This window comes from Neoarius graeffei, chromosome 13 (genome assembly GCF_027579695.1).
Source record: "Neoarius graeffei isolate fNeoGra1 chromosome 13, fNeoGra1.pri, whole genome shotgun sequence".
Classification (NCBI taxonomy): Eukaryota; Metazoa; Chordata; class Actinopteri; order Siluriformes; family Ariidae; genus Neoarius; species Neoarius graeffei.
This window is the reverse complement of record NC_083581.1, coordinates 35,237,859-35,262,916: the sequence shown is the minus strand read 5'-3', so window position 1 is coordinate 35,262,916 and position 25,058 is coordinate 35,237,859. Positions and strand designations below refer to the sequence as shown.

Below are 25,058 nucleotides of genomic sequence, written 5' to 3'. Positions count from 1 at the left end.
CTATACTGTCCCGACTACTACTCTACGGTACTTCACACTTCACTACTCACTTTACTAGTTGTTGGGTTTCCTGTGATGGCAGGCACGCACAGGACCGAAACCATCAGAAAACAACTTGATGGGTTTCTTTATGTATCCACACGCTATGCCTATGGGGCTCCGCTCATGCAGGCCGGAGCTCTGCTAACACTAGCCACTAGGTGGTGTGTATGACTGGTAATTACTAACACTGGCCACTAGGCGGTATGTCTCATCTCATCTCATCTCATCATCTCTAGCCGCTTTATCCTGCTACAGGGTCACAGGCAAGCTGGAGCCTATCTCAGCTGACTATGGGTGAAAGGCGGGGTACACCCTGGACAAGTCACCAGGTCATCACAGGGCTGACACATAGACACAGACAACCATTCACACTCACATTCACACCTACGGTCAATTTAGAGTCACCAGTTAACCTAACCTGCATGTCTTTGGACTGTGGGGGAAACCGGAGCACCCGGAGGAAACCCACGCGGACACGGGGAGAACATGCAAACTCCACACAGAAAGGCCCTCGGCGGCCACGGGGCTCGAACCCGGACCTTCTTGCTGTGAGGCGACAGCGCTAACCACTACACCACCGTGCCGCCCTGTCCAGATTCCTCTGGAGAAAAATTTAGATTCAATTCTATGTCACACTTGTAAGGTCTTCAGTTAACTCACCTTTGAGAAGGTTAGCCTAATGGTTAGAGAAGCTGCCTTGGGGCCAAAAGGTCATTGGTTCAATTCCTTAGACCAGCAGAATGGCTGATGTGCCCTTGAGCTGCTCTGGGCTTGTTTTACGTTGCTCAGGATAAGCACATCTGCTAAAATACCATTAATGTAATGCGAAAAAACCCAAAAACTTAAGAGTATTGCAGAAAATGAATATCCAGTGCAGTAACATTTATTGTGCTCTTTATAACAATAGCATCCATTACACATATAGTGAAATGACAGTTATTCACATGCTGGAAGTTTGAAAGGAATGTTTCAGCCAAGAAATCTGACCAAGAGATAGATACAAGCAAATAACACCTCTTTCAACAGCTCACTATAATATAAATCTAGAGAGGAAAAAAAAAAGCCTCCGCTAAGAATGAGAGAAGGCAGTAGGTGAAAAACACACAGAACGCCTATTTACAAGTGTTTATACACATATTTAAGAAATAATTACATATTTCAAATGTTCTCAGTGCTCGAACAAACAATTCAACTTCCTTTAATTGTTTTCTCCGTCTGGGTCGTTCCTGCAACAACAACAACAACAAAAATCAGTAGGTACAAATGAGTTAAGGGGCAACCTGCTGGAATTCTCATTTATGATCTAATTTTTGGGGTTTGATGAAACGCACAATGCCTTTTTTACTTCTTTTATAGACCATTTGAAAAGGAGAATTCAGCTAAATCTTTTATCAAGTGCACATACAGATGCATAAAACACAAGTCCACTGGATATGCTACAAAATATCCAACTCCTCTGAATTATAAGTGTTTTAACCAAATTTTCCCCAAATTTCTCGTAGCCCATCATTTAGATTGCTCTGTATCGCACTAAGCTACCAATCTGGGAGGTGGACAAATCATAAATTCATTAGCTAACACAAATAAAAGCTCCAACATGCGGCTAAGTCCTATGTTTTGGTTGCACAGAAAGCTAGCTGACTAGGCTAAAAAGTGGTGGCTAATGGAAAATAAAAACATATAGTGAGCTAGTTAGATACTGAAGTGCATTAATACAAACTTTTTCCTCTTCTAAAAAACGTTCTAATATAGCACATCATGTCACTGTCCAAAGTTTCAGCTATCAGATATGGACTTCTGTCCTCACATCAATGTAAAAGATACTGTTTGAGTTTAACTAGCGTCTCTCGATACGTTTACGTGCGAGGTGACGTATTGTGCATGTTATGCGAGTATTGTTTCCACAGACTATCTCTGATTCTGAAAATGGTCTCTGATCCATGAGAGCTAATTACAGCAGGGCCAAGATCTGAGGTTTAGGAGTGGCATTTATGAATTTTGATTGCTTGTGAGATCAATGCTTTTCTGCTGTCTGAGCTAAAGCAGCATCGGATTAAAAGTGAATCAGATTTGTTCACATTGTCAAATTGACTAGCTTTAATCTTGTGAGCAAATATAAGAAACAAAGTTGGGGCTTTTTGTTTAAAAAAAAAAAAACTAGATAGAACTCGACGCCAACGGCGTCGATGGGGATGCCTCCGCCCGGTAGACTACACGCCTTATTAAGTTGTGATTTGGGGATGGACATTTGACCTCACAGTAATCTTGATCTGGTGAAATTACTTGTATTAGCCTTGGAGATACTGTGTTCACAAGGTTTTCGGACAGCCATTTGACCTCACAGTGACCTTGACCTTAGACCTTTTGATCTCAAAATCTAATCAGTTCATGTTTGTCCCAAAGCGCACAAATGGTGAAAGTTTGGTGAAATTCCTTTCATTAGCCTTTGAGATATCGTGTTCACAAGGTTTCGGGACGGACGGACGGACAGACGGACAACCTGAAAACATAATGCCTCCTGCACCTTACGGTGGCGGAGGCATAAAAAGGAAGAACTATTTATAACTAAGTAGTGAAATAGTGGCCACTTAATAATTAGCTAGCTAAAGTTACATGGGCATTTTATTTGAAATCACATTCCATGACGGCTAACTGTACGGTAAAAATGTGTAAATGCCCAAATCAGTGAAACACGTATCAATGAAAGAAACAGTAAAAGACTTTTGTGGCAAAAGTCTGTTTTTTTCACTCTCTGCCTGCTAGGACTTTCTTGTTAGCACCTCTGTAATTAATCCAACTACGATAAACCATTTTGGGAAATGATTGTAGTGCAGCAGGTGGTGTGATTCGGAACAAGTAACTTGTGCTATTGTTACAGCATTGATGTGTGTCACATTTAAACTTAGCTACATCGTAAATGAAAATGTTTGCTTTGAGAAAGTCAACAGGCCCTACATTGCTTTTCTTTATCTCAACTTGTGTTACCATGATGTAACTACAAATAACCAGCGACTGATTTGTCCACCCCGATAAAGGTTACGACATGCTTCTTCCTAAACTGCCTCACATGTTAAGGACGGTTCTAAAGGCCCTATGGTAATTGGCTAGAGTCGGACTAAGTGACAGACAGAAAGGAAAGCAAGATGAACTTTCCCAACTCAAAGTTCAACACTTGCTTGGGTTCCCAGACTGCTGTGGCGTCTGATATTCAAACTCATGATCTCCTGACGAAAGGGCAAAACCTTAGACATCATTCAAGAGGAGCTCTGTCAAATGTTTAGCCGCTGCTTTAAACACTCACTTTCCTTTGTTTCAGTGCTTTGAAATAACCGAACAGACGACGCTGTTGAAATGAAAATTTGGACCAGTTAGTATAAAAAAGCTAATTATACTAACAACCTTTTTTTTTTTTAAACCACAGTTCACATTCAAGATAACATTTCTTTAAAAGAGCTTGGGCGTGAAGATTTAAAGAAGTCTCTTTCCATTTTAGTGTCAGATCATTGATGACTCGAGGACTTTGGGTTTGTGATCTTCCCCGATGAAACTGCGCTTGGCATTGCTCTGGCCATTGAGGACGAACGTGGGTATGTTTGTTTTGTCCTCATCCACCTGGGGTGGCATATGTTCCACAGTCACGGTCCCTCGGCTGGTTTCGATGAGCGAGGTGTTGGTGTGGTAGTTGTGAGACTGAGAGTCATTCGTCACCAGGCGCTGCCGGCATTGGACCCGGTACTGGGCAAGCTTACGCTTTATAGCTGAGTGCACCTGGAGGTGGACATGTTGTAGAAAATAACAAAAAAATCCAAGCTGTACTACAAATTTGTCCTAACATCAGACACTGTTCATATCAAGACAACTCTATGTATTATGCGACAAGTGCCTGATTAAAGTCATGCATGTCAACACTTTCCTGTTACAACTAGATTTTTCCTCCAATAGTCACAAACATTGCACAGATTATTTTCATCTTCTAACTCTAGAGTTCCCTAAGGTGTAGTGTAACTGTACACTCACTGGCCACTTTATTAGGAACACCCATCCATCCACCTGCTGTTTTATGCAGTTCTCTAATCAGCCGATCCCTTGACCGCAGCACAATGCATCAAATCATGCAGATACAAATCAAGAGCTTTAGTTAATGTTCATTTCAAAAATCAGAATGGGAAAAATTGTGATCTCAAAGTGTGACTTTCTTTCACTGTAGCATGGGTGTTGGTTGAGCCAGATGGACTGGTTTGAGTATTTCAGAAACTGCTGATCTCCTGGGATTTTCACACACAACAGTCTCTAGAGTTCACACAGAATGGTGCAAAAAACAAAAAAACACTGAGCGAGTGCAGGGCTCTACAGTGCGCACATTTCACTCGCATTTGCGAGCGAATTTTTCGGCATGTGAACGACGAAAAAAAAACACGCATTCGTGCGAGGGCTTCTTGCGGCCGACAATTTAGGAAAGCACTGAGCACAGACGCGACGAGTTTAACATTCTAAAATGTATCAAACGTTAAACTGCAAAGTATGTAAATCCAGCGCTGGATAGCCTACCTAATATAGTGTAACGAGTAACGGCCTGTATTGTTGTAAGTGTGTGTGTTCAGTGTTGTGTACGTGCGTGTGTGTGTTCTGCCTGCGCCTTGCTCCCTGTCTGTAGTTGCGTGCATCGCCTCTGTCTTGCACTGCGGTGGTTCCCACAGTAGCCGGTGGGGGGGAGTGAAAAAGTTAAATTTTTTTTTGCCGTTCTGCCATGCTAGTGCGTTTTACCGGGACATGAGATTTCAGCGTTTTTATTCTTCTCGGTCTGTAGCTTGAATAAGTTTAGGCTACTGAATAACACTTTCAGTTAAAGTTGAGTCTGGTGCTTTTGTGCTGACGCTACAATAGCCTACTATCACAATAAATATCCCCCGTAACATTTCCCGTTAAAGTTGAGTCTGGTGCTTTTGTGCTGACGCTACAATAGCCTACTATCACAATAAATATCCCCCGTAACATTTCCCGTTTTCTACTCATCTTTCTGTGATTGCCCCTCTTTCCCACGGTTGTATGTTGTGGGTGTGGCACTAGGTGGGAAAAGTGCTTTTTAGGGATTCATCAGATCATTCAACTGAGAGATAACAGAGCTGGTCCGGACCGAGCTGAGAAATATATTCGCTATGCAGAGAATAACGGCGTTTTTTAAAAGCAATGATGGTGGAAACAAGAATAGAATAATGAGATGGAAAGCACACACCCCAGTGCAAACATTTAGATGGGAACATACAACACAGCAGAAAAACAAATAATATACAGTATATACAAATGGTGCACGTCACAACACAGCAGAAAAACAAAGAATATATATATATATACACAACTGGGCGTGTTGAGTTGCAGATGTTAATTGCACATTAGTTATAGAAACTCAGTTCAGCTACAAAACTCAGGATATTGCACTGTATTTGGTATTGCATTGTATTGGGTATGGATGTAAAAGTGTAGAAATATAAATATAAAATATACAAAAGCTATAAAAACTAAAAAGTTGCTCTGTGAGGTTGCACTGTAATAAGTATTGCACTGTATCAGGTAAGTGTGAGAATATTGTCCTTTTAGGTCCTTGTTGGTGCATTGTTGCACCTGCCAGAAGTGGCATCAGTCAGTGCATGTAATTAGCCTTTTTCACATTACGTCACTTGCAGAAGAACCTCACATCCGTTTTCAGCCTTTTGAATGGAAGAAGAAGCGGCATGCTAATCTGCTGGCTAACAAGTAGCAACCATAGAAAGTCAGTAAACTTCCTTTCCAAAACAAGGCAGATAGGTGACTGGAATGGTTGCTAACAATACGTAATGATAAACAACAATGCGCAATATTATTATCAATCTTATCTGTGAATGACACAGTTTTGTTAACATATGTTGCCGCCGTATACCTCTTCTTCCATTCAAAAGGCTGAAAACGGATATGAGTTCCCCTGCAAGTGACGTAATGTGAAAAAGGCTAATTGTTCAAGGTGGTTATGGCCTGTGGGAAAAACTGTTTTTGAGTCTGTTGGTCCTTGCTTTGATGCACCTGTAACGCCTGCCTTAGGGCAGCAAGTCAAAGAACTCAGAGCCAGGGTGGGAGCTGTCCTTGATGATGTTGTTAGCTCTGCTGAGCTCTGCTCTCTGTTTAGCTACTGTTTGTTCATTCATTCAGTTGTTCGTTATTCATTTGTTTGTTCATTCATTCATTCGTTCATTCATTCATTCTCAATTGAATTTTGCGTTTTATGTGTTGGTGTGTCTAAGGTTTGTGCTGCAATAAACCTTTAAAATGAAAACCTACTTGTGCTTGTGCCCCCATTTTTTTCCCTGTGCTCCTAAAATTTTTAACTTAGGAGCACGTGTGCTCCTGAAAAAAAAAAAGCTAGTGTAGAGCCCTGAGCGAGTGACAGTTCTGTGGGTGGAAACAAACGCTTTGTTGATAAGAGAGGTCAGAGGAAAATGGCGAGATTGGTTCGAGCTGCCAGGAAGGCTATAGTAACTCAGAGCAACTCTTTACAACCGTGGTGAGCAGAAAAGCATCTCAGCATGCAACAGCAGAAGAGCACATTGGGTTCCACTCCTGCAGCAGGAATCTTAGAATCAATAACATGTTCCTATTAAAGTGGCTTGTGAGTGTACATGTTCCTGACTACTATTTTAAAGCTTGGTGTTTTTTATTTTGAGATTGGAAAAGAGATGAGCATCAGTTTGTACCTCTCCATTTCCAAAACATAAGATGATGGCAACCAGGAAACCCTATGGAAAGAGAAACAAAAGACCATCAGTCAGGAATATGCAGCTGCTTTAGAATTTTATTGCATTTAGTCATTTGGCAGATGGGTCTTAACGATCCATATCCAATAATTTTATTTGCAACCTACAAAAAGTGCTGGTCCTAGAGTGGTCTAGTTGCAAGACTGTAACCTAGAAGCCACAGGTTCAGGTTTACAAAACGAGATTAGAAGACATTATTTGAGTAAAAATGACCTCTGACTCATTAATTAGCTGAGCTGTAGGAATCATGCTTATAAATCCCGGTGATCTACAATAAATGTAATGCAAAGACTCCAGTGAGCTGAATTATCCATTAATAATTATCGTGCCAATCCTTGTTTTTATGAAATTACTTCAAAGAGTGTCTCTAAGGGTTTGTGTGCAATATGATGAGTCATTTCCTCCATAAGACAATCCGTTTTTAAAACAGTAGGTTTAATTCCATTGTAAGTATAAGCCATATGCCTGATGCATCATTTTACAAGATCAAAACAACATGGCTAAGCCTGAAACACTGCAAGAAATAAACCAGACTAAGGCCGAATCCCATTTCACCCCTTGGACCAACCCCTTGGCCCTTCCCCTCCATTTTGCGCGTTCACGTGAAGGGGTAGGGGTATCCCAATCCCAGTTAACGCGGAGGGGGAGGGGAAGGCGTAGGGCTTCTGTACCCCTCCAAACGGAGATTTTCCTGGAGCTGACTCCGAACGAAGGGGTTTGAGTGATTTCCCACAATGCCATGCGGATTTCAGCGAGATTTCATGCGGATTTCAGAAAGATGGCGGTTCCCGCGGCGAAAGATTGTCATAAATGTATTTTCTCCATTATTTACGTGTTTTAAGTTGTTATCCAGAGGAAACACGCCACTTGATTCGCTTTCGAGCTGAGAATGAGCAGCGATTTCTGAAATCCAAGCTGCTGCTAAAAAGCTTTGGGAGTGAGTATTGTTTTCGGTTGCTTTACTGCGTACGTTTTGTTCTGTTATTCTCGCTTTTATTGTTTACATGAGTGTTCTGACACCTCATTCTGTCGGATGTGGTGCACGAAGCGCCAAAGATATCCCATTCAGTGGTGTTAGTTAACAAATCACACCCTGCCAGCAGAGATTTCTGCCTCTGGCTCTGACTGTAGCGGCTGGTCGCAGCCAATGACGCGTCGCGTTTTGCTAACGTAAACGCTGACGGAGGTACGCAATGACGTATGCGATCGTTGAAGGGCTATCCCAATACGTAAGGGTTGAATTTCAAGCCCTATCCCTTGTAGCTCAGTTTCAAGGGGAAGGGCCAAGGGGAAGGCGGAGGGGAAGGCGGAGGGGTAGGGGTAGAAATTAGAATTGGGATTGGGCCTAAGAATTTCATCGCAGTTCATCGAACAAATAGCTGAAATAATGGTTTTTATTGTGAAGTTATGCTAACATACATCTTAAACAAACACAATGGAAGTCATAGACAGGTCTGTAGGTCAGTACACACCTGAAAATTCATGAAGACGTTCATGAAGGCCTCATACACGACCAAGGGAACTCTGCCTTTGGGCTGCAGGGGCACCAGGATGAAGTGAGCGCCCATCAGGGGCACCAGGATGAGGGTGGCACGCACAGCCTTCATGTAGGCGTTGGACTCTGTCCTGTGGGTCACTCTCAGCTTTGTGATCAGAACACGCACTATGTTCAACAGGAAGAACAGGTTCACCTGCATGGAGACAACATTGAGCAGGAAGAGGGTGCAATTTGGACACAAATACTTTCCTAACACTTCAGAGTCATCGTTTCATTTCATTTCTTTTGGATTAACTACACAGTTAGCATGCATTCTCAGGTGAAGCCAATCAAATATGAAGATTTCAGACACGTGATGTGTATCAGGAAAGCAGAAGCGGACAGCCGTGAGTGAGCACTCACCACCAGGGCGACGTGGATGGGGCCGTGGATAATGTAGAGAAGGTTAATGTTACTTAACCAGCAACTAGGAAACATCACACGCAAACGTCATAAACACAAGTGTTTGAAAAGCAAATTAATACATAAAGTTCTCCTCAAAAACAAGCACAATGCACTTACATGTCGTTATGGAAGTACAGACGGGCCACAGCGTATATGACAGTTGGAATAATTGGAAATCCTGAAAAGAGAAAAAAGATTAATTAATAAGATAAATACCTTTTAAAATCCAATATAATTCAGATGAAAGTGAGAGAGTGAGACAGAGAAAGAACAAGTGTGTGGAAATGGCATACTAAATTGCCATGAAAAGAAGAAATAAAACCTTGGTATATTATCAGGCTCATTCCGACAACGCCTCGTGCTTTTATTATATTTCACTGATAAGATTCACCTTTCCTCAGCCCTGTTAATCAAAGTGTAATCAAAATCAAATGTCAAAGTGAATCAGAGTGAAACTAACCAGACTGAATTAGATCACAGTAAAACAAATTAAAGCAAGTAAGACTGAAGCAAATCAGGTTAAAGTGAATCAAATTTGATGTCTCACCAACCCATATGAATGATTACATTGCAACTGAAACTGAACAAGAGATTATTATGAACTGGGGGTGTAACGATTCTTTTTAACAACGATTCGATTCGAATCACGATTCGTGGTTGCCGATACGATTCAAGGACGATTTTGGTTCATTTAGAACGATACGATCCGAAAGGATTCAGTGACTTGAAATCGATTCAGTCACTTTTTAGCCAAAAATTAAACAAGTGTGACTGAAATAAATACCTGGATACTGGACAGTGCAGGTGAAGTTTTCTAGATTCCTGTTTCTTGTAAGGGAATCAGGTATAATTATGGATATAAATAAACAAGTAAACAACAATTAGTGGCAAATGCATTGACATTTTATTTGAATTAAGTGCAACCAACACTTTAGGTTGAAAAAATAATAATAATAATAATACACCCCGATTCCAAAAAAGTTGGGACAAAGTACAAATTGTAAATAAAAACGGAATGCAATGATGTGGAAGTTTCAAAATTCCATATTTTATTCAGAATAGAACATAGATGACATATCAAATGTTTAAACTGAGAAAATGCATCATTTAAAGAGAAAAATTAGGTGATTTTAAATTTCATGACAACAACACATCTCAAAAAAGTTGGGACAAGGCCATGTTTACCACTGTGAGACATCCCCTTTTCTCTTTACAACAGTCTGTAAACGTCTGGGGACTGAGGAGACAAGTTGCTCAAGTTTAGGGATAGGAATGTTAACCCATTCTTGTCTAATGTAGGATTCTAGTTGCTCAACTGTCTTAGGTCTTTTTTGTCGTATCTTCCGTTTTATGATGCGCCAAATGTTTTCTATGGGTGAAAGATCTGGACTGCAGGCTGGCCAGTTCAGTACCCGGACCCTTCTTCTACGCAGCCATGATGCTGTAATTGATGCAGTATGTGGTTTGGCATTGTCATGTTGGAAAATGCAAGGTCTTCCCTGAAAGAGACGTCGTCTGGATGGGAGCATATGTTGCTCTAGAACCTGGATATACCTTTCAGCATTGATGGTGTCTTTCCAGATGTGTAAGCTGCCCATGCCACACACACTAATGCAACCCCATACCATCAGAGATGCAGGCTTCTGAACTGAGCGCTGATAACAACTTGGGTCGTCCTTCTCCTCTTTAGTCCGAATGACACGGCGTCCCTGATTTCCATAAAGAACTTCAAATTTTGATTCGTCTGACCACAGAACAGTTTTCCACTTTGCCACAGTCCATTTTAAATGAGCCTTGGCCCAGAGAAGACGTCTGCGCTTCTGGATCATGTTTAGATACGGCTTCTTCTTTGAACTATAGAGTTTTAGCTGGCAACAGCGGATGGCACGGTGAATTGTGTTCACAGATAATGTTCTCTGGAAATATTCCTGAGCCCATTTTGTGATTTCCAGTACAGAAGCATGCCTGTATGCGATGCAGTGCCGTCTAAGGGCCTGAAGATCACGGGCACCCAGTATGGTTTTCCAGCCTTGACCCTTACACACAGAGATTCTTCCAGATTCTCTGAATCTTTTGATGATATTATGCACTGTAGATGATGATATGTTCAAACTCTTTGCAATTTTACACTGTCGAACTCCTTTCTGATATTGCTCCACTATTTGTCGGCGCAGAATTAGGGGGATTGGTGATCCTCTTCCCATCTTTACTTCTGAGAGCCGCTGCCACTCCAAGATGCTCTTTTTATACCCAGTCATGTTAATGACCTATTGCCAATTGACCTAATGAGTTGCAATTTGGTCCTCCAGCTGTTCCTTTTTTGTACCTTTAACTTTTCCAGCCTCTTATTGCCCCTGTCCCAACTTTTTTGAGATGTGTTGCTGTCATGAAATTTCAAATAAGCCAATATTTCGCATGAAATTTCAAAATGTTTCACTTTTGACATTTGATATGTTGTCTATGTTCTATTGTGAATACAATATCAGTTTTTGAGATTTGTAAATTATTGCATTCCATTTTTATTTACAATTTGTACTTTGTCCCAACTTTTTTGGAATCGGGGTTGTACTTCTAAAACTTCTGCTTTTGTTTTTCCAACACAAAAATATTACAATATTATATCTCAAAAATAAAGTGCAACCAATTTAACCAATTACTGGACCGTAATGCTGGTTTGAAAATTTCCCGCTCGCCGGCTTCTCCTCTATCCGCCATCATGCTATGTTTTGATTTGTGCTGCTGCTGGCGCGTGACGGTGACGTCACAGACAGGCAGACTAAATCGGGTAACGTTTAACGCCTTTATCATTAAAAGTGCTAAAAAAACACACCAATATAAAGTCTGACGTGCTTAAATCCAATGCGTTATTTCCTAGTATCGATACAATCGATTGATTACCTTTTAAAACGATATTAGATCGATGTATGTCGTCCGGAAGGCCAACTTGCCGAGCACAGATCATTGTAGTTGGATCGTAGGAAAATAAATCGATTCATCGATGTAGTGGATGAATCGTTACACCCCTATTATGAACTCATAATGAATCAGTCGTGATCAAATTAAACAACATTAAAGTGAGTGAGATTCAGGTGAATCAGAATAAAATGAATCAATCAATCTTAATGTCTCATCTCCCCATCTGAATCATTACATAGCAGCGTTTCCCCTACCATTAGATTGCCGCCCCATTTTAAGGTCTGAAACAAAAACAAGAGTGCAGTTTTATTGCTCTCAAAATAAATGTGAAGACTTAAATATGACTCCTTTAACTGTTTGTTCAGGTTCAAATGCTCTGTAATAGTAGCCGCGGGGAGGGGTCCTGCAGGTGATCATCCTCAGCCAGCAACCCCCCGCAAAACACACACACACACACACCAGTGAACTTAGGGGAAACACTGCATAGTGATTAAAACAGAATCATTGTGAACTTATAATGAATCTGTAGTAACAGCATTAAAGTGAATCAAAGTGAAGTGAATTGTTCAAAAGTGAATCAAATCTGAACTCAGAATGAATCCATAGTAATCAAATTAAACAGCACTAAAGTGAATCAGTCTAACGTGAATAAGTTTTGATAAGTAAATCAAATCTGACTTCTCACCTCTCCAGACTCATTAATTACATAGTAATTAAATTTGAACGGGCGCTTGCTTATGAACTTATTAAAAACTCACAATGAACCAAACTGAACAGTACCAAAGTGAAAAATCTAATCAAATCAAACTCACGTGAAACAAATCTGGCATTTGACATTAAAAATGTCAATGTGAACTGAAACTAAACTGGTGAAACATTATTAACTTATAATGAATCAGTAGCAATTAAATTAAACATCACTAAAGTGAATGAGACTCAAGTGAATCAGACAAAATGAATCAGACTCTAGTGACCCAGACTAAAGACGAATGATTACCTCACCTGGGACGGAGTCCACCAGGAGGCAAGGTATTGTTTTCGGTGGGCTTTGTTTGTTCGCAACATTGCAGGAAAACAGCTACATTAATCTTCATGAAACTTTCAGGATAGATGGGCATTGGTCTCAAATAGAACCTCCAACATTGTGAGGGTCATCCGGTCAAGGTCACCAAAAAAGTCAAAATTGTTTTTGTTTTGTTTTTTCGCGATATCTTCCGTAATATTCATCATATTTACTTCAAACCAATTCCAAAATGTTCATCTTTCAATTCTGCTTCCATTGATATGCTACACGATGGGGTATCTCTCATAGTTTTCTTAGCGGTTGGGGGTCAAATGTCAGGGGTCAAGGTCATTGCTAAAATTTGCATATTTCTATTATAACTCAAAAACGGTTAGAAATATATCAACATATCAACATATAGGAAGTTATATATGGGCTTTCATTTGGCACCATGACCTTTGACCTTGTTTGTGTGTGTGTCTGTCTGTTAACAATCTAGTGTAGATGGTTGCATGGATTGACTTCACATTTTCAGGGTAGGTGGGCAATGGTCTGTAGATTACCTGATTAAATTTTGGGGGTAATCGGGTCAAGGTCAAGGTCACCAGAAAGGTCAACCTTTCGGTCAAAATAACCTATTTTCCATTATAACTCAAAAATGGGGCGGCACGGTGGTGTAGTGGTTAGCGCTGTCGCCTCACAGCAAGAAGGTCCGGGTTCAAGCCTCGTGGCTGGCGAGGGCCTTTCTGTGTGGAGTTTGCATGTTCTCCCCGTGTCCGCGTGGGTTTCCTCCGGGTGCTCCGGTTTCCCCCACAGTCCAAAGACATGCAGGTTAGGTTAACTGGTGACTCTAAATTGACCGTAGGTGTGAATGTGAGTGTGAATGGTTGTCTGTGTCTATGTGTCAGCCCTGTGATGACCTGGCGACTTGTCCAGGGTGTACCCCGCCTTTCACCCGTAGTCAGCTGGGATAGGCTCCAGCTTGCCTGCGACCCTGTAGAACAGGATAAAGCGGCTAGAGATAATGAGATGAGATGAACTCAAAAATGGTTGCCAATAGACAAATGTGCATATTATGAGCATATAGGAACTCCCATATGGCCTTTCATTTGGCACCATGATCTTTGACCTTGAGTGACCCTGAAAGGTCAAACTCAAGGTCACGGATTTTCAGAGGACTATAACTTGAAAACGGTTGATGGTAGACAGATATTTACCATTATGAACTTATAGGAAGTGCCATATGGGCTTTCATTTGGCGCCATGACCTTTGATTTTGAAATGTCATACTCAAGGTCATGGATTTTCCTAGGACTATAACCTGACAGCTGATGATTGAGAAATATTACCATTATCAACATATAGGTATAACATAAGTGCTGCCGAGTGAGGTTTGTTTTGCCTGGCAACACTTGTTCATAATGAATTCATGGCAAAATGAATCAGACTCTAGTGAATCAGATGAAAGACTGAATTCATAATGAACTCATAAACAGCATTAAAGTGAATCAGATGGATTTGACTCCTCACCCCAGCCCAGCAGGTAGTACCAGCTCAGCTGCTGTTCTCCTACAAACACAGCCACGATGATGAGTGTGTGCAGATAGATCCCCTCACACAGCATCCAGAAGTACGTTGAGCATTCTGTGTAGAGAATCAGACTCGCCAAGATTTTACAGCCAATCTGACACACACACACACACACACACACACACACACAATACACAAAAAATAGATGTTAGTTGAAATAAATAGATATAGTTCTATTGTTGGCTAAAAATTGTAGCTTCATTTAAGGGTTCTACTTGAAAGATTTTATGTTCTAGGGATTTACTCAGGGATAGCATTAAAAGTCAGATATGACAACACGGCTTCATTGCCTTCCGTATTACAGAAGTCAAGTCAAAATTCCTCCACCATATTGTCAAACTTGAAGCCAGAGTCTGCACAATGGACACGAGAGTTGAAGTCAAGTACACCCACTAATTTGGTGCGCTTACCTACTGGTATGTCTGCCCTTGTCCCCATACTAACGTTAGCCATTCATCATACCAGTGTGGAATGCTCCAGCAGTGCAGTGTGACTCACTCACTATTCTCATTAACTCATTATAACTCATTGTTTGGGATATACGGCTAGTCCGAGCACACTAAACTAACTACCCTACATAAAATCCATCCTAATGTTATTGGTAGTGTATGTGATCACTGACAAACAAATGGCTTTTGCGCAAATTTCAAACAAACAGCTGGTTTGCTGGATGTCATTCATGCTGAAATAATATAACTATCAATATTGCTATAGAGGGATTTCACTGACGTCACCCGAAACCGGAAGTAAACAGACCCTGCGCCATTTTGGAAGACCAACAAACTCGTGATTAGGGGGCAATAACGGCAGCGATATGTGAACCCACGAGAATAAAGTGGAGTGGCAAACGACTTAAACAAACAAATCTGAGCTGTTTTATTTATGATTTATTGGCCCAACAGTAGACTTGAAAGAAACCTGTGTGAGACTTGGCAAAAAGCTGTGGATATAATGGATAAGTCTGCGCATGATCTGTGGACACTTTGAGGTAAGCAAACGCAAGAAATTCAGATTTAAAACATACTAAATTGGCCCAAGTTGATAACTGGATGAGGAGCAAGCCTCCCAGACTTCTACAATTTAATAATAATAATAATAATAATAATAATAATAATAATAATAATAATTTAGGATGGTTTGGGGCTTGCTCTCCCTCCTATTATATAAATAAAGCATAGTTGTTGTGTAGGCATATATCATAAATACATATGTATAATGGATAAATTAAACTAAATTATGGATACCTTAATAGTAACAAAAAGTATTAATTTTTCAACTGAAAAGATATATTATTAAAAGATATCAACAAGATTACCTTGGCCATAACTATGTGTAGGTTATTCTTAATAACAGCTGTAATATCACGAACCAAGCCACTAACAACATAATTGTAAGCCTGTAGCCCTTTGTAGGCCTTCAAGTCATCAGCAGTGTAGGCACTGGGTGTAAACAACAAATAGTTTACAATGTCTGGGTAGCAAACAGATGGCAGAATTGGTGTCAGGTCCTCCTTATGTTTCCATTCTCCCTTGCCGCGAGTCTTATCATATGGGTCAAACCCATCAATCACAGCGAGTTTCTCCACATACCGTGCCCTTTCTGCAGCTGGTACTCACATAACCAGAATTATCATCCATCGTGTCACTTTACTCTCACTCGTACTTTGTTTTATATTGTGAGTGCATGTACTTGGTCTTCCAATATGGCGCCTAACAAAATCTCGCGGCGTGGTGACGTCATGCGGTAGCCCTCTATACACTGATCAGCCATAATGTTAAAACCACTGACAGATGAAGTGAATTACACTGATTATCTCGTTACAATGGCACTTGTCACAGGGTGGGATATATTAGGCAGCAAGAGAACAGTCAGTTCTTGAAGTTGATGTGTTGGAAGCAGGAAAAATGGGCAAGCGTAAGGATCTGAGTGACTTTGACAGGGGCCAAACTGTGATGGCTAGATGACTGGGTCTGAGCATCTCCAAAATGGTACATCTTGTGGGGTGTTCCCGGTATGCAGGGGTTAGTACCGAACAAAAGTGGTCCAAGGAAGGACGACCAGTGGCTAAAACAGAAAGGTGTCAGCATTAACTTTTTCAGCAGTTTGTGCTACACTAGTTCTTCTGTGGGATTGGACCATATGGGCTAGCCTTCGTGCCCCATGTGAATCAATGAGCCTTCGACACCCATAACCCTGTTGCCTGTTCACTGGTTGTCCTTCCTTGGACCACTTTTGTTTGGTACTAATCACTGCATCCTTTTTTCTTCATTTTTTTTCTTCTTTTTTACAGTTGGTGTTTAGTAATAACTATACAGATCGAGACACACTCACTTGATTGGTGGAAGCCAGTCGCTCATTAGGGAGCATCGCTAAAAAGATCAACATGAGAATGGATTTGAAGATGAAGGAAAGAAACATGTTCTTATGGAGAGAGATCCTCTGGCAGCTTAGACACCTGCATAGACATCACATATAACATGCATGTAGTAATACACACAAATTCATAACACATACAGTACCAGTCAAACATTTGTACACACCTTCTAATTCAATGTTTTTTCTTAATTTTTTATAAATTAAAAGTCACTTCATGTCAAAGTAATGATGGATGTCACTTCTCTTTACTTAGTTCAGCAGTTCTTGACATAATATGGATTACTACAGTTGTAGAATAGGGCTATTTACTGTATTTTTTTTATTTAATATTCACTGTTTGATCTCATTAAGAACACATTAAGAAGGCAAGAAATTGCACCAATTAACTTTTGACGAGGTACACCTGTTAATTAAGCATTCCAGGTGACGACCTCATGAAGCTGGTTAAGATAATGCCAATAGTGTGCAAAGCGTCATCAAGGTAAACACTGGATACTCTGAAGAATCTAAAATATGAAACACATTTTGTTTTTTAGCACTTTTTTGTTTACTACATAATTCCATATATGTTTCATTCATAGTTTTGATGCCTTCAGTATAGAAAATAGTCACAATACACAAAAACCTATGAATGAGTAGGGGTGTACAAACTTTTGACTGGTGCTACAGATTAGCTGATGTAATTTTATATAGTATCTTTTAATAGTTTCATTTCAAACTATGAATTTGTGATGCGTCATTTGCAAGTGAGTTGGCTCCTTGAGTCAACTCTTTAAAGGTAGACTGCCTTTCAGATTTTTCAAGTTTAGGTCATAAAAAGAATTTTCCCCGACACCCAATTATTTTTGTTTAGCAGACTGAAAGCTACTGAATTCAAATCACAGACTTCCAATTTTATTAGTTTTTTTTAATAGAACAATTAATGAATTTAGGGCCACATGGCCCGAAATTCTCTGCTATTTTTTCCTGCTTCACCATGACCCAATTCAAGATGCTACATCACGCATCACATGGTGGGTTTTCCCCATTCGCGCAAGGCATTGTGGGATACAGATTTGAAACAGGAGAGAACAATGGAGGACGTGAGTGTGCGAATGAAACATGAAAGACCGACTACAGTAACGGAAAGTGAGAAGAAAAGACGTTATGTTATAGCGGAGCTCCATACTTAAGAAAATATGACAGCCCATCGAGTTGATTTTTCATGGACACACAGGGATCCCAGCCGTGTACGTCCGTACATCCGTGCCCCTCGCGATTCTGATTGGCTGTTTGATTTTGGCGGGAACTAGAAGCGCAAGCGCGCCTACATAACTTATTTTTGTCTACAGATAATTTCATATTTATCGGGCTTTTCCACCGAGAACAACTCAAACAGCGCAACAAAATAATAATCACTTTTACAAACTTTAATAGAAACTTTAAAAAGATATCAGAACAAGTTAACCAAGGAGAGAAAGATGAAGTCAAAACCAGGAAGAGAAAGAGAGTTTTGACAGAAGAAAAGGAAAGAAGCCGTGAAAGAGCGAGAGAAAGGCGAAGAAATCTTTCACAAGAAAAGCGACAAGCTGAAAGAGAAAGAAAATGTGTAAAAAACGAATTAATAGAAATGATGAGTTGTAGGAATTTAATTCTAAATAGTGATGTTGATTCTGAAATCACTTCGAAATCCTTTGGGATCTGACAAGTTGACCTGAATCCAGTCAGTGTTTTCATGAATCGTGTATCTTTTGTTTTCAAAACATTTTGCTATAAATCCCGAAAGCACACTGTAGTTTATAGTCATAAAAATAATAATATACATGTGAGTTTGGAGAAATTTACTGTATCTTCTCGTGATAAAACTGAAATTGAAACACATCAAAGTACATCATCTGTTGCATGTTTGTTTTCATTTGACTGGAAGCTCCGCTATTAGGTAGGACCTAATTTTATATTATACGAAGGAAAGGAAACGCAGGACCAAACTTATAAATATCGGCGGTCAGCAAGCACCTCGGTGTGATCAGCTGTTCGTTTAGCGACAGAATGATGGAACTGTCAGTGCACACACAGCAAAGGTAAACCTGTAGATGGCAGTAATGCAATACTGGATGCCAGCTGCTGTAAAACCCAAAAGAAGAAAAAGAAGAAACCTGCACATGCACACATGGACTTCCTCTGCTTGACTGCACGAAGCGAGCGATTTTATGCACATTATTTGCTCGGGAATCACCTCAAATTAAATAACTTCCCAGCCACAGAATGGCCTGATATTTTGTGAGATATATCACAATGACCAAATTTCAAAGGGAACTAAATTTCACCGATTTTATGAAATCGAAAGGCCGTCTAACTTTAAGCTGAACACTGAGAACTGACTCATATATATATTTTTTTAGGGCTGTCGAAGTTAACGCAATAATAACGCATTAAAGCGATCTCAATTTATCGCGATAAAAAAAAAATAGTGCCGTTAACGCAAATTCTAATTTGGCCCTGCGAGTCACCCGTAGTTCATGTTGAGGCTTGTCGCACGCTGCTTCAATAAGAGTAAGTGTGAGTGATGGAGAAAGGTCTGTTAAACAGGAAGTTTCGTTTCAAAAGTTTCATTTCAAAAGTAGAGTGTGATTGAGTTGGTTTTGGTATGCACTTTGCAGTTCTAAAATACTTTTGTAAAGTGAGATTTCAGTATTCTGTAGCACTGTGATAGGACACTAAATGTCTTTACTGAAGTCCAACTGCAATGTATTTTTGTTTGCACAGCACTGTGAAGTCCTATAGGCTGTGACTGAATACAACTCCAGCACAATTGAAGTTTTATTTCATTTTTATTTTCTTTTGTCACATATATCTGAGCTGAGACACAGTAGTATGTGACTACATGTTTTATATTTGAGACTACAGCTCCCTAATCCATCACAAAATCCAATTTTGTGTTTTGTATGTTCAGTACTGCCTAGGCCAAATGAAAAAAATAGTGTGTTTCCGGTAACCCGACCGACCGAGAATTTCGGCGTCGAAATTGCCGACCGTAAAGTTTTTATTACAAATTTCCCTCGATATTTTAGTGTAAGCGGCGTTAGTTTGTCATAATTTTTTGTTTCAACGCATTCAAGTTGTGAAAGAAACGATAAAAAGTAAAATGTTTTACCACTTCTATCAGCCCTCCTGCATAAACATGGAAGCGCACTTGTATACTGAAGGAGGAAGGCCAAACTGAGCCGAGCCGCCATTTTGAATCCTCATTCACGGCTGTAATGCAAATTGCTTCCTCTTCAGTATACAAGTGCACTTCCATGGCAGGGAAAAACACTACGTTTTGCCGCCTATGTAGTCCCCTATTTATACAAATAGGAGTCATTCAGGATTCAGCCATGTTTTTGCTCGGTGTTTTTGCTCGACCCAAGTTCTACAGTAGGCTAGGCTAGGCCGTCTGCTTTTAATGGAAGTAGCCTAGCCTAGGACGTTATTTTCACGTTATTTCTTGATAAGGTGTTTTCATGTTATTACATGAAAATATCATGAAATAACGTGATAATTTCGTATCATGAAATTACGTGATGTTATGTTATTACATGATAAATATATTGTAAAAACGTGATAACTTTGTTAACAATATCTTTTCACGTAATTACTTGATTCTAAGCCAATTTTTTTGAGTGTGGCAGCAATACGCTTCCGTAGATCATAACTCGAACTCTCGCGATATTTTTTTTTATTCGTTTAAAGATTTAAAACACTTTTATTTTATTATGATGTGTGGTATAAATGATTCTGTGCCAAAATACTATTTTGTAAGATGTTTACTTGTGTTAATTTTTTCGAACAAAATAAAAAAAAAATTAAGAAAAAAAAAAACTTTTTCCTACCTACCGACCTTATTTTAGTATTTCATGTTACTGAAACACACTATCTTTTTTTTTTGGCCCTAGTATGTGAGTGAATAAACTCCCTTACCATTTTCTCTTGTCCCAGCAGTTTTTAACAAGTACTTTTAGCACAAAATGTGTTCACCATTTTAATTGTAACATTTCACTTTAAAAGCCTTATTCATTTACATAGATTTAAAAAAATGCGATTAATCACGATTAACTATTTGAAATTCTGAGATTAATCGCGATTAAATTTTTTAATCGTTTGACAGCCCTAATTTTTTTTGTTTAAGAGTGAATTATTTAACCCATTAATTAAACATGCTCATGATTAGTTATAGCACTGAAACTTGTCCTCTATGTTATCATTTATTACAAAATAAAAATCCATTCATATTGATCAAAATATCTCTGTCTTTGTCTGTTTTAGAACAAAATTGCAGTAAGAAAACCAGATTTGGAAACCAAAGGAGTCAACTCTTATTTAAATCATCTGACTCACTGAAAAGACCTCTCACATCACCACTACAAATGAACCCTCTAAGTCTATACAACAGTAGGTGAGAATAGAAAAACATTTTTGGCATGAAAAAAAATGCAAACAATGCATAGGGCTAGCATCTCCGGTTTAGCTCAAGGTCCTTAATATATTCATTAAACATTCAAACGGCCACTTTAATAGGAACTTGTTCTTGATTCTAAGATTCCTGTCCTTGGCTGGCAGGAGTGGATTCCAGTGTGGGCTTCTGCTGTTGCATGCTGAGATGCTTTTCTGCTCACCACGGTTGTAAAGAGTGATTATATGAGTTGCTATATCCTTCCTGGCAGCTCGAACCAATCTGGCCATTTTCCTCTGACCTCTCTTATCAACAAGGCGTTTGTTTCCACCCACAGAACTGTCGCCCACTCAACTCAATGTTTTTTGTTTTTCGCACCATTCTGTGTAAACTCTAGAGACTGTTGTGTGTGAAAATCCCAGGAGATCAGCAGTTTCTGAAATACTCAAACCAGTCCATCTGGCTCAACCAACACCCATGTCACAGTGAAAGAAAGTCGCACTTTGGGATCACAATTTTTCCCATTCTGATGTTTGAAGTGAACATTAACCGAAGCTCTTGATTTGTATCTGTATGATTTTATGCATCGTGCTGCTGCCAAGGGATCGGCTGATTAGAGAACTGCATAAAACAGATAGCAGCTGCATGGGTGTTCCTAATAAAGTGGCCGGTGAGTGTATTTCTGGTATGTTATACACATGCTAATCTGAGTCTTGACGTTTATTAACCTTGCACGGATTTGGCTATTATTTGTAATCTTGTGATAAAGTGTAATAAAACAGAACCTCTTTCGACTGTTCTTTAGGGGTGTTCACACGGCAACTTTTACTCCGGTGTAGCACCGGGGCTGCCCCGGTAGAGCGTTCACACGGTACAAAGTTATACCGGTGTAGCCCCTGAAAGCTGCTTAAACCGGTGCAAATCTAACCCTGCTCGGGAGGTGGTTTAAGAAATTTACTCCGGAGTAAATGCTAGTTTGCGGGGCAGCACCAATATAAAATGGGACGTCTGAATGCTACAGGGGTAGACTCGCTACGCGTGAGGAGCGTTGATTACATACGGGCATTGCATAATTTGCATCCTGGTATTTTGCGCTTCCAAAATGGCGAATATCAACAACAACAGAACTGCATGTCTTCCAGTGTTGCCAGATTGGGCGGTTTTAAGTGCATTTTGGCGGATTTGAACATATTTTGGGCTGGAAAACGTCAGCGGTATCTGGCAACACTGGTGTCTTCATCCACGTTGTTTTCCCGGCGCTTCGTGATGCCATGACAACCGGGAAAAGGAAGTACATTTTCACGCATGCGCATATTTCATTTCCGCATTATTACTATCGTATAGCACAGTCGCAAAAACTGCCGTGTGAACGCAAGTGGGGCTGCACCGGTGCTAACACGCTTCTCTCTAGTAAGCAGGTTTGTGACGTGTGAACGCTCCACAAAATTTACACCGGTGTAAGATATATCGCAACAAAATACATCGGTGCAGCATCGATGCAAATATGTGCTGTGTGAACACCCCTTTTGTGTGGCCTATTTACATAATGCTCGGTACTTACTTGAAATATGAGAAGATGAAAAGGGATATAAGTAGGGAGACCATAGACAGCGTGTGACCCAGCACTGCCAGATAATAATTGGTGAATGCAACCTGTGGAGAGCAGATAAGAAAAAGCAAATGTGCTCATTTACTGCTTTCTGCATTTGTCTTCTGAATCATCTGGCATTCGTGATTCCTTCCGCAGCCTCCATAATCGACTTTGATTTCTATTACCAGCATATTGCTGTGTAGAACATTCAGAAGACTCTGAATGGAGAGATGAAAAGCAAATGTTCTTGTTTGTGACTGCTATCGATTGCAGCTGTGTGGAGGTTTGTGTGGGAACTGCATTCAGTAATGTGATTACTGAGTGGAGTGAAACTGATTAGTGGTGATCAACATGAGCGCTGTGGAAAAGAAATCCATGCCTCATCACATCCCTGTACATGGCAGCAAATGGGGGAACATGCCACTGGATCATATTCAACACTTTTAACTCAGTATAGTGAAGCTGTACTGATCATTTTAATGTGGCACATGATTCGCTTCAACCCAAACATCCCTTACAGTGCCACTTTCTCATTCAATCTAAGAAAATAACATATACAGTACTGTGTGCAAAAGTCTTAGGCCCACTATTTTTTCATGCAAACTTTGTTATAGATTTCTAGTTTATGGCTTCTACATTATTGACTCAGTACAAAAACATTTTAAAGTTCCAAACATTTATTTTCCAGCACAAAATTAAATGTTACAAAAAAAAATGTTTGTATCTGAGTAACATATTATATTAGAGACCACTTTTCAGATTAAAAAAGAAAACATACTGGGTTTTGCTGCAAAATGAAGAAGCGAGTGTGACAGTCAAAGTGTCCAGAAGACAGCTACAGCATGGACACTATATCTACGCTTAATATCAACACAGATTGACATCTTGATTCTTGGAAAAAAGACCATGTAGAACGGCAACACAGATGTAGTCAGGTACGAGGTACTAGCGTTTCCCTGTCCTCATGTTTTTTGTGTTTAGGTTTATGTCTTTCCTGTTGGTTGCAAATGCGTAGTTTCAGTGTACTGCAGTAGGACTTTTCTGCCTTGGCTATTAAGAATCATTATGTCTCCTTGAAGGTAAACCGGCATACAAATGGATGAGTCACATCCTGGGTCACTCTGAAGAGACACACCAATTACAAAGATAACTAATGAGAGAAAAATGTGCATGTTAAATATTGAAGACTCGTTCAGTATCATGCTAGCTGAATGGAATATATCTGATATACCATGAAAAAAGCCAGACAATATTATTATTATTATTAAACAGACACATTCCTTTTGGGTGTTCAATGCGTCTTTCTCTTTCAAAATTCGCTCAAAGGCTTCCATATTTAACGAAGCAAACCTGGCGGCCAGGTTTGTTTACAAACTGTCACATTTGCTCGCTAGCATGGAAGTTTTATGTCTCCGACATGTCTCTTTTCCAGTTTTTCGATGTCCGTTGGTATGTTTTTCTCTTGTAAACATGCATGAAGAATATCTAATGAAGTTTTGGTAGCCTTTCGGGTGTTCAACGTGTCTTTCTCTTTTCCTGCACTGAACAGTGATATTGGTTGGAAAAAGGGACTGTGCATTCCCTTATTTCTTATGATATGGGTGGACACCCCAACTTTCAGGTGATATACTGCCCCCTATTTGTTTGGAGTGTGGAGTATAAATTTGACAGGTGGCCGGTTCTTACACATAGCACCTTTAAGGAGGTCCTGTTCCTGGCAGGCCACCCGCCTCACACACACACACACACACACACACACACACACACACACACACACACACACACTTCTACCAAGTGTTTTATTGCTGACTTAATACTGTTTTCTAGAAGTCCTCGGCATGCCAGTACACAGTAAAATATGAAGAAATGCTCCAACCGTGACTTTTCCTTTGGTGAATGCTGAGCACAGGGTATAGTTGGTCCACAGTCGGTTGCTGTCTGGATGTCGGAACCACTGTCCATCCGGGTTACACACTTTGGTTACTTTCTCTGGAAAAGCAAAGATCAGATCAGCAAAGTCACATCACAGCAATTGTCAATACTGACAATGTTCTATCAAACAATTTTCATTAAAACATCTAATACACATTCTCTATATTGCTGTCAAGAATCTTTCCACATCTTTTGGCAGGCATGATGAGCTAAAAATGTGACTACCCACCTGTCGGGTCAAAGTCTGTGAAATAATTAGGACATTGCTGCATGGCGGTTCCCGGAGCCGAGTCTTCCCAGCAGAGCCAGCCATCCCACGTGCGGTTACAGTACGGTCCTGCGGGGGCAGCAGTGCACAGAATGTTACTTTCATACCTAGATGTTCTACAGTACTCATAAATGAACACACTGTTGTCTTCTTTAAATTGCCTCCAAAACTAGTTTTTCTATAATGACTCATAAATCAGGTCATT

At 40.1% G+C, this 25,058-nt stretch overlaps 1 protein-coding gene across 2 annotated transcripts in view; it reads right to left on the bottom strand.

Annotated features, from left to right (window-relative positions):
* Window positions 1-918: 918 nt before the first annotated feature.
* The window catches only part of calcrl2 (calcitonin receptor-like 2), an 87,392-nt gene continuing 63,252 nt past the window's right edge, over window positions 919-25,058 (bottom strand). For both annotated transcript variants that reach the window (XM_060937632.1, XM_060937633.1), the window contains exons 4-13: window positions 24,815-24,922; window positions 24,530-24,642; window positions 22,624-22,715; window positions 16,607-16,730; window positions 14,216-14,369; window positions 8,884-8,944; window positions 8,725-8,788; window positions 8,297-8,515; window positions 6,765-6,806; window positions 919-3,810 (exon numbers count right to left, since the gene is read on the bottom strand). In XM_060937632.1, the coding sequence (XP_060793615.1) occupies window positions 3,538-3,810; window positions 6,765-6,806; window positions 8,297-8,515; window positions 8,725-8,788; window positions 8,884-8,944; window positions 14,216-14,369; window positions 16,607-16,730; window positions 22,624-22,715; window positions 24,530-24,642; window positions 24,815-24,922 (1,250 nt within the window). In that variant the 3' untranslated portion in view covers window positions 919-3,537. The remainder of the gene's footprint in view (window positions 3,811-6,764; window positions 6,807-8,296; window positions 8,516-8,724; window positions 8,789-8,883; window positions 8,945-14,215; window positions 14,370-16,606; window positions 16,731-22,623; window positions 22,716-24,529; window positions 24,643-24,814; window positions 24,923-25,058) is intronic.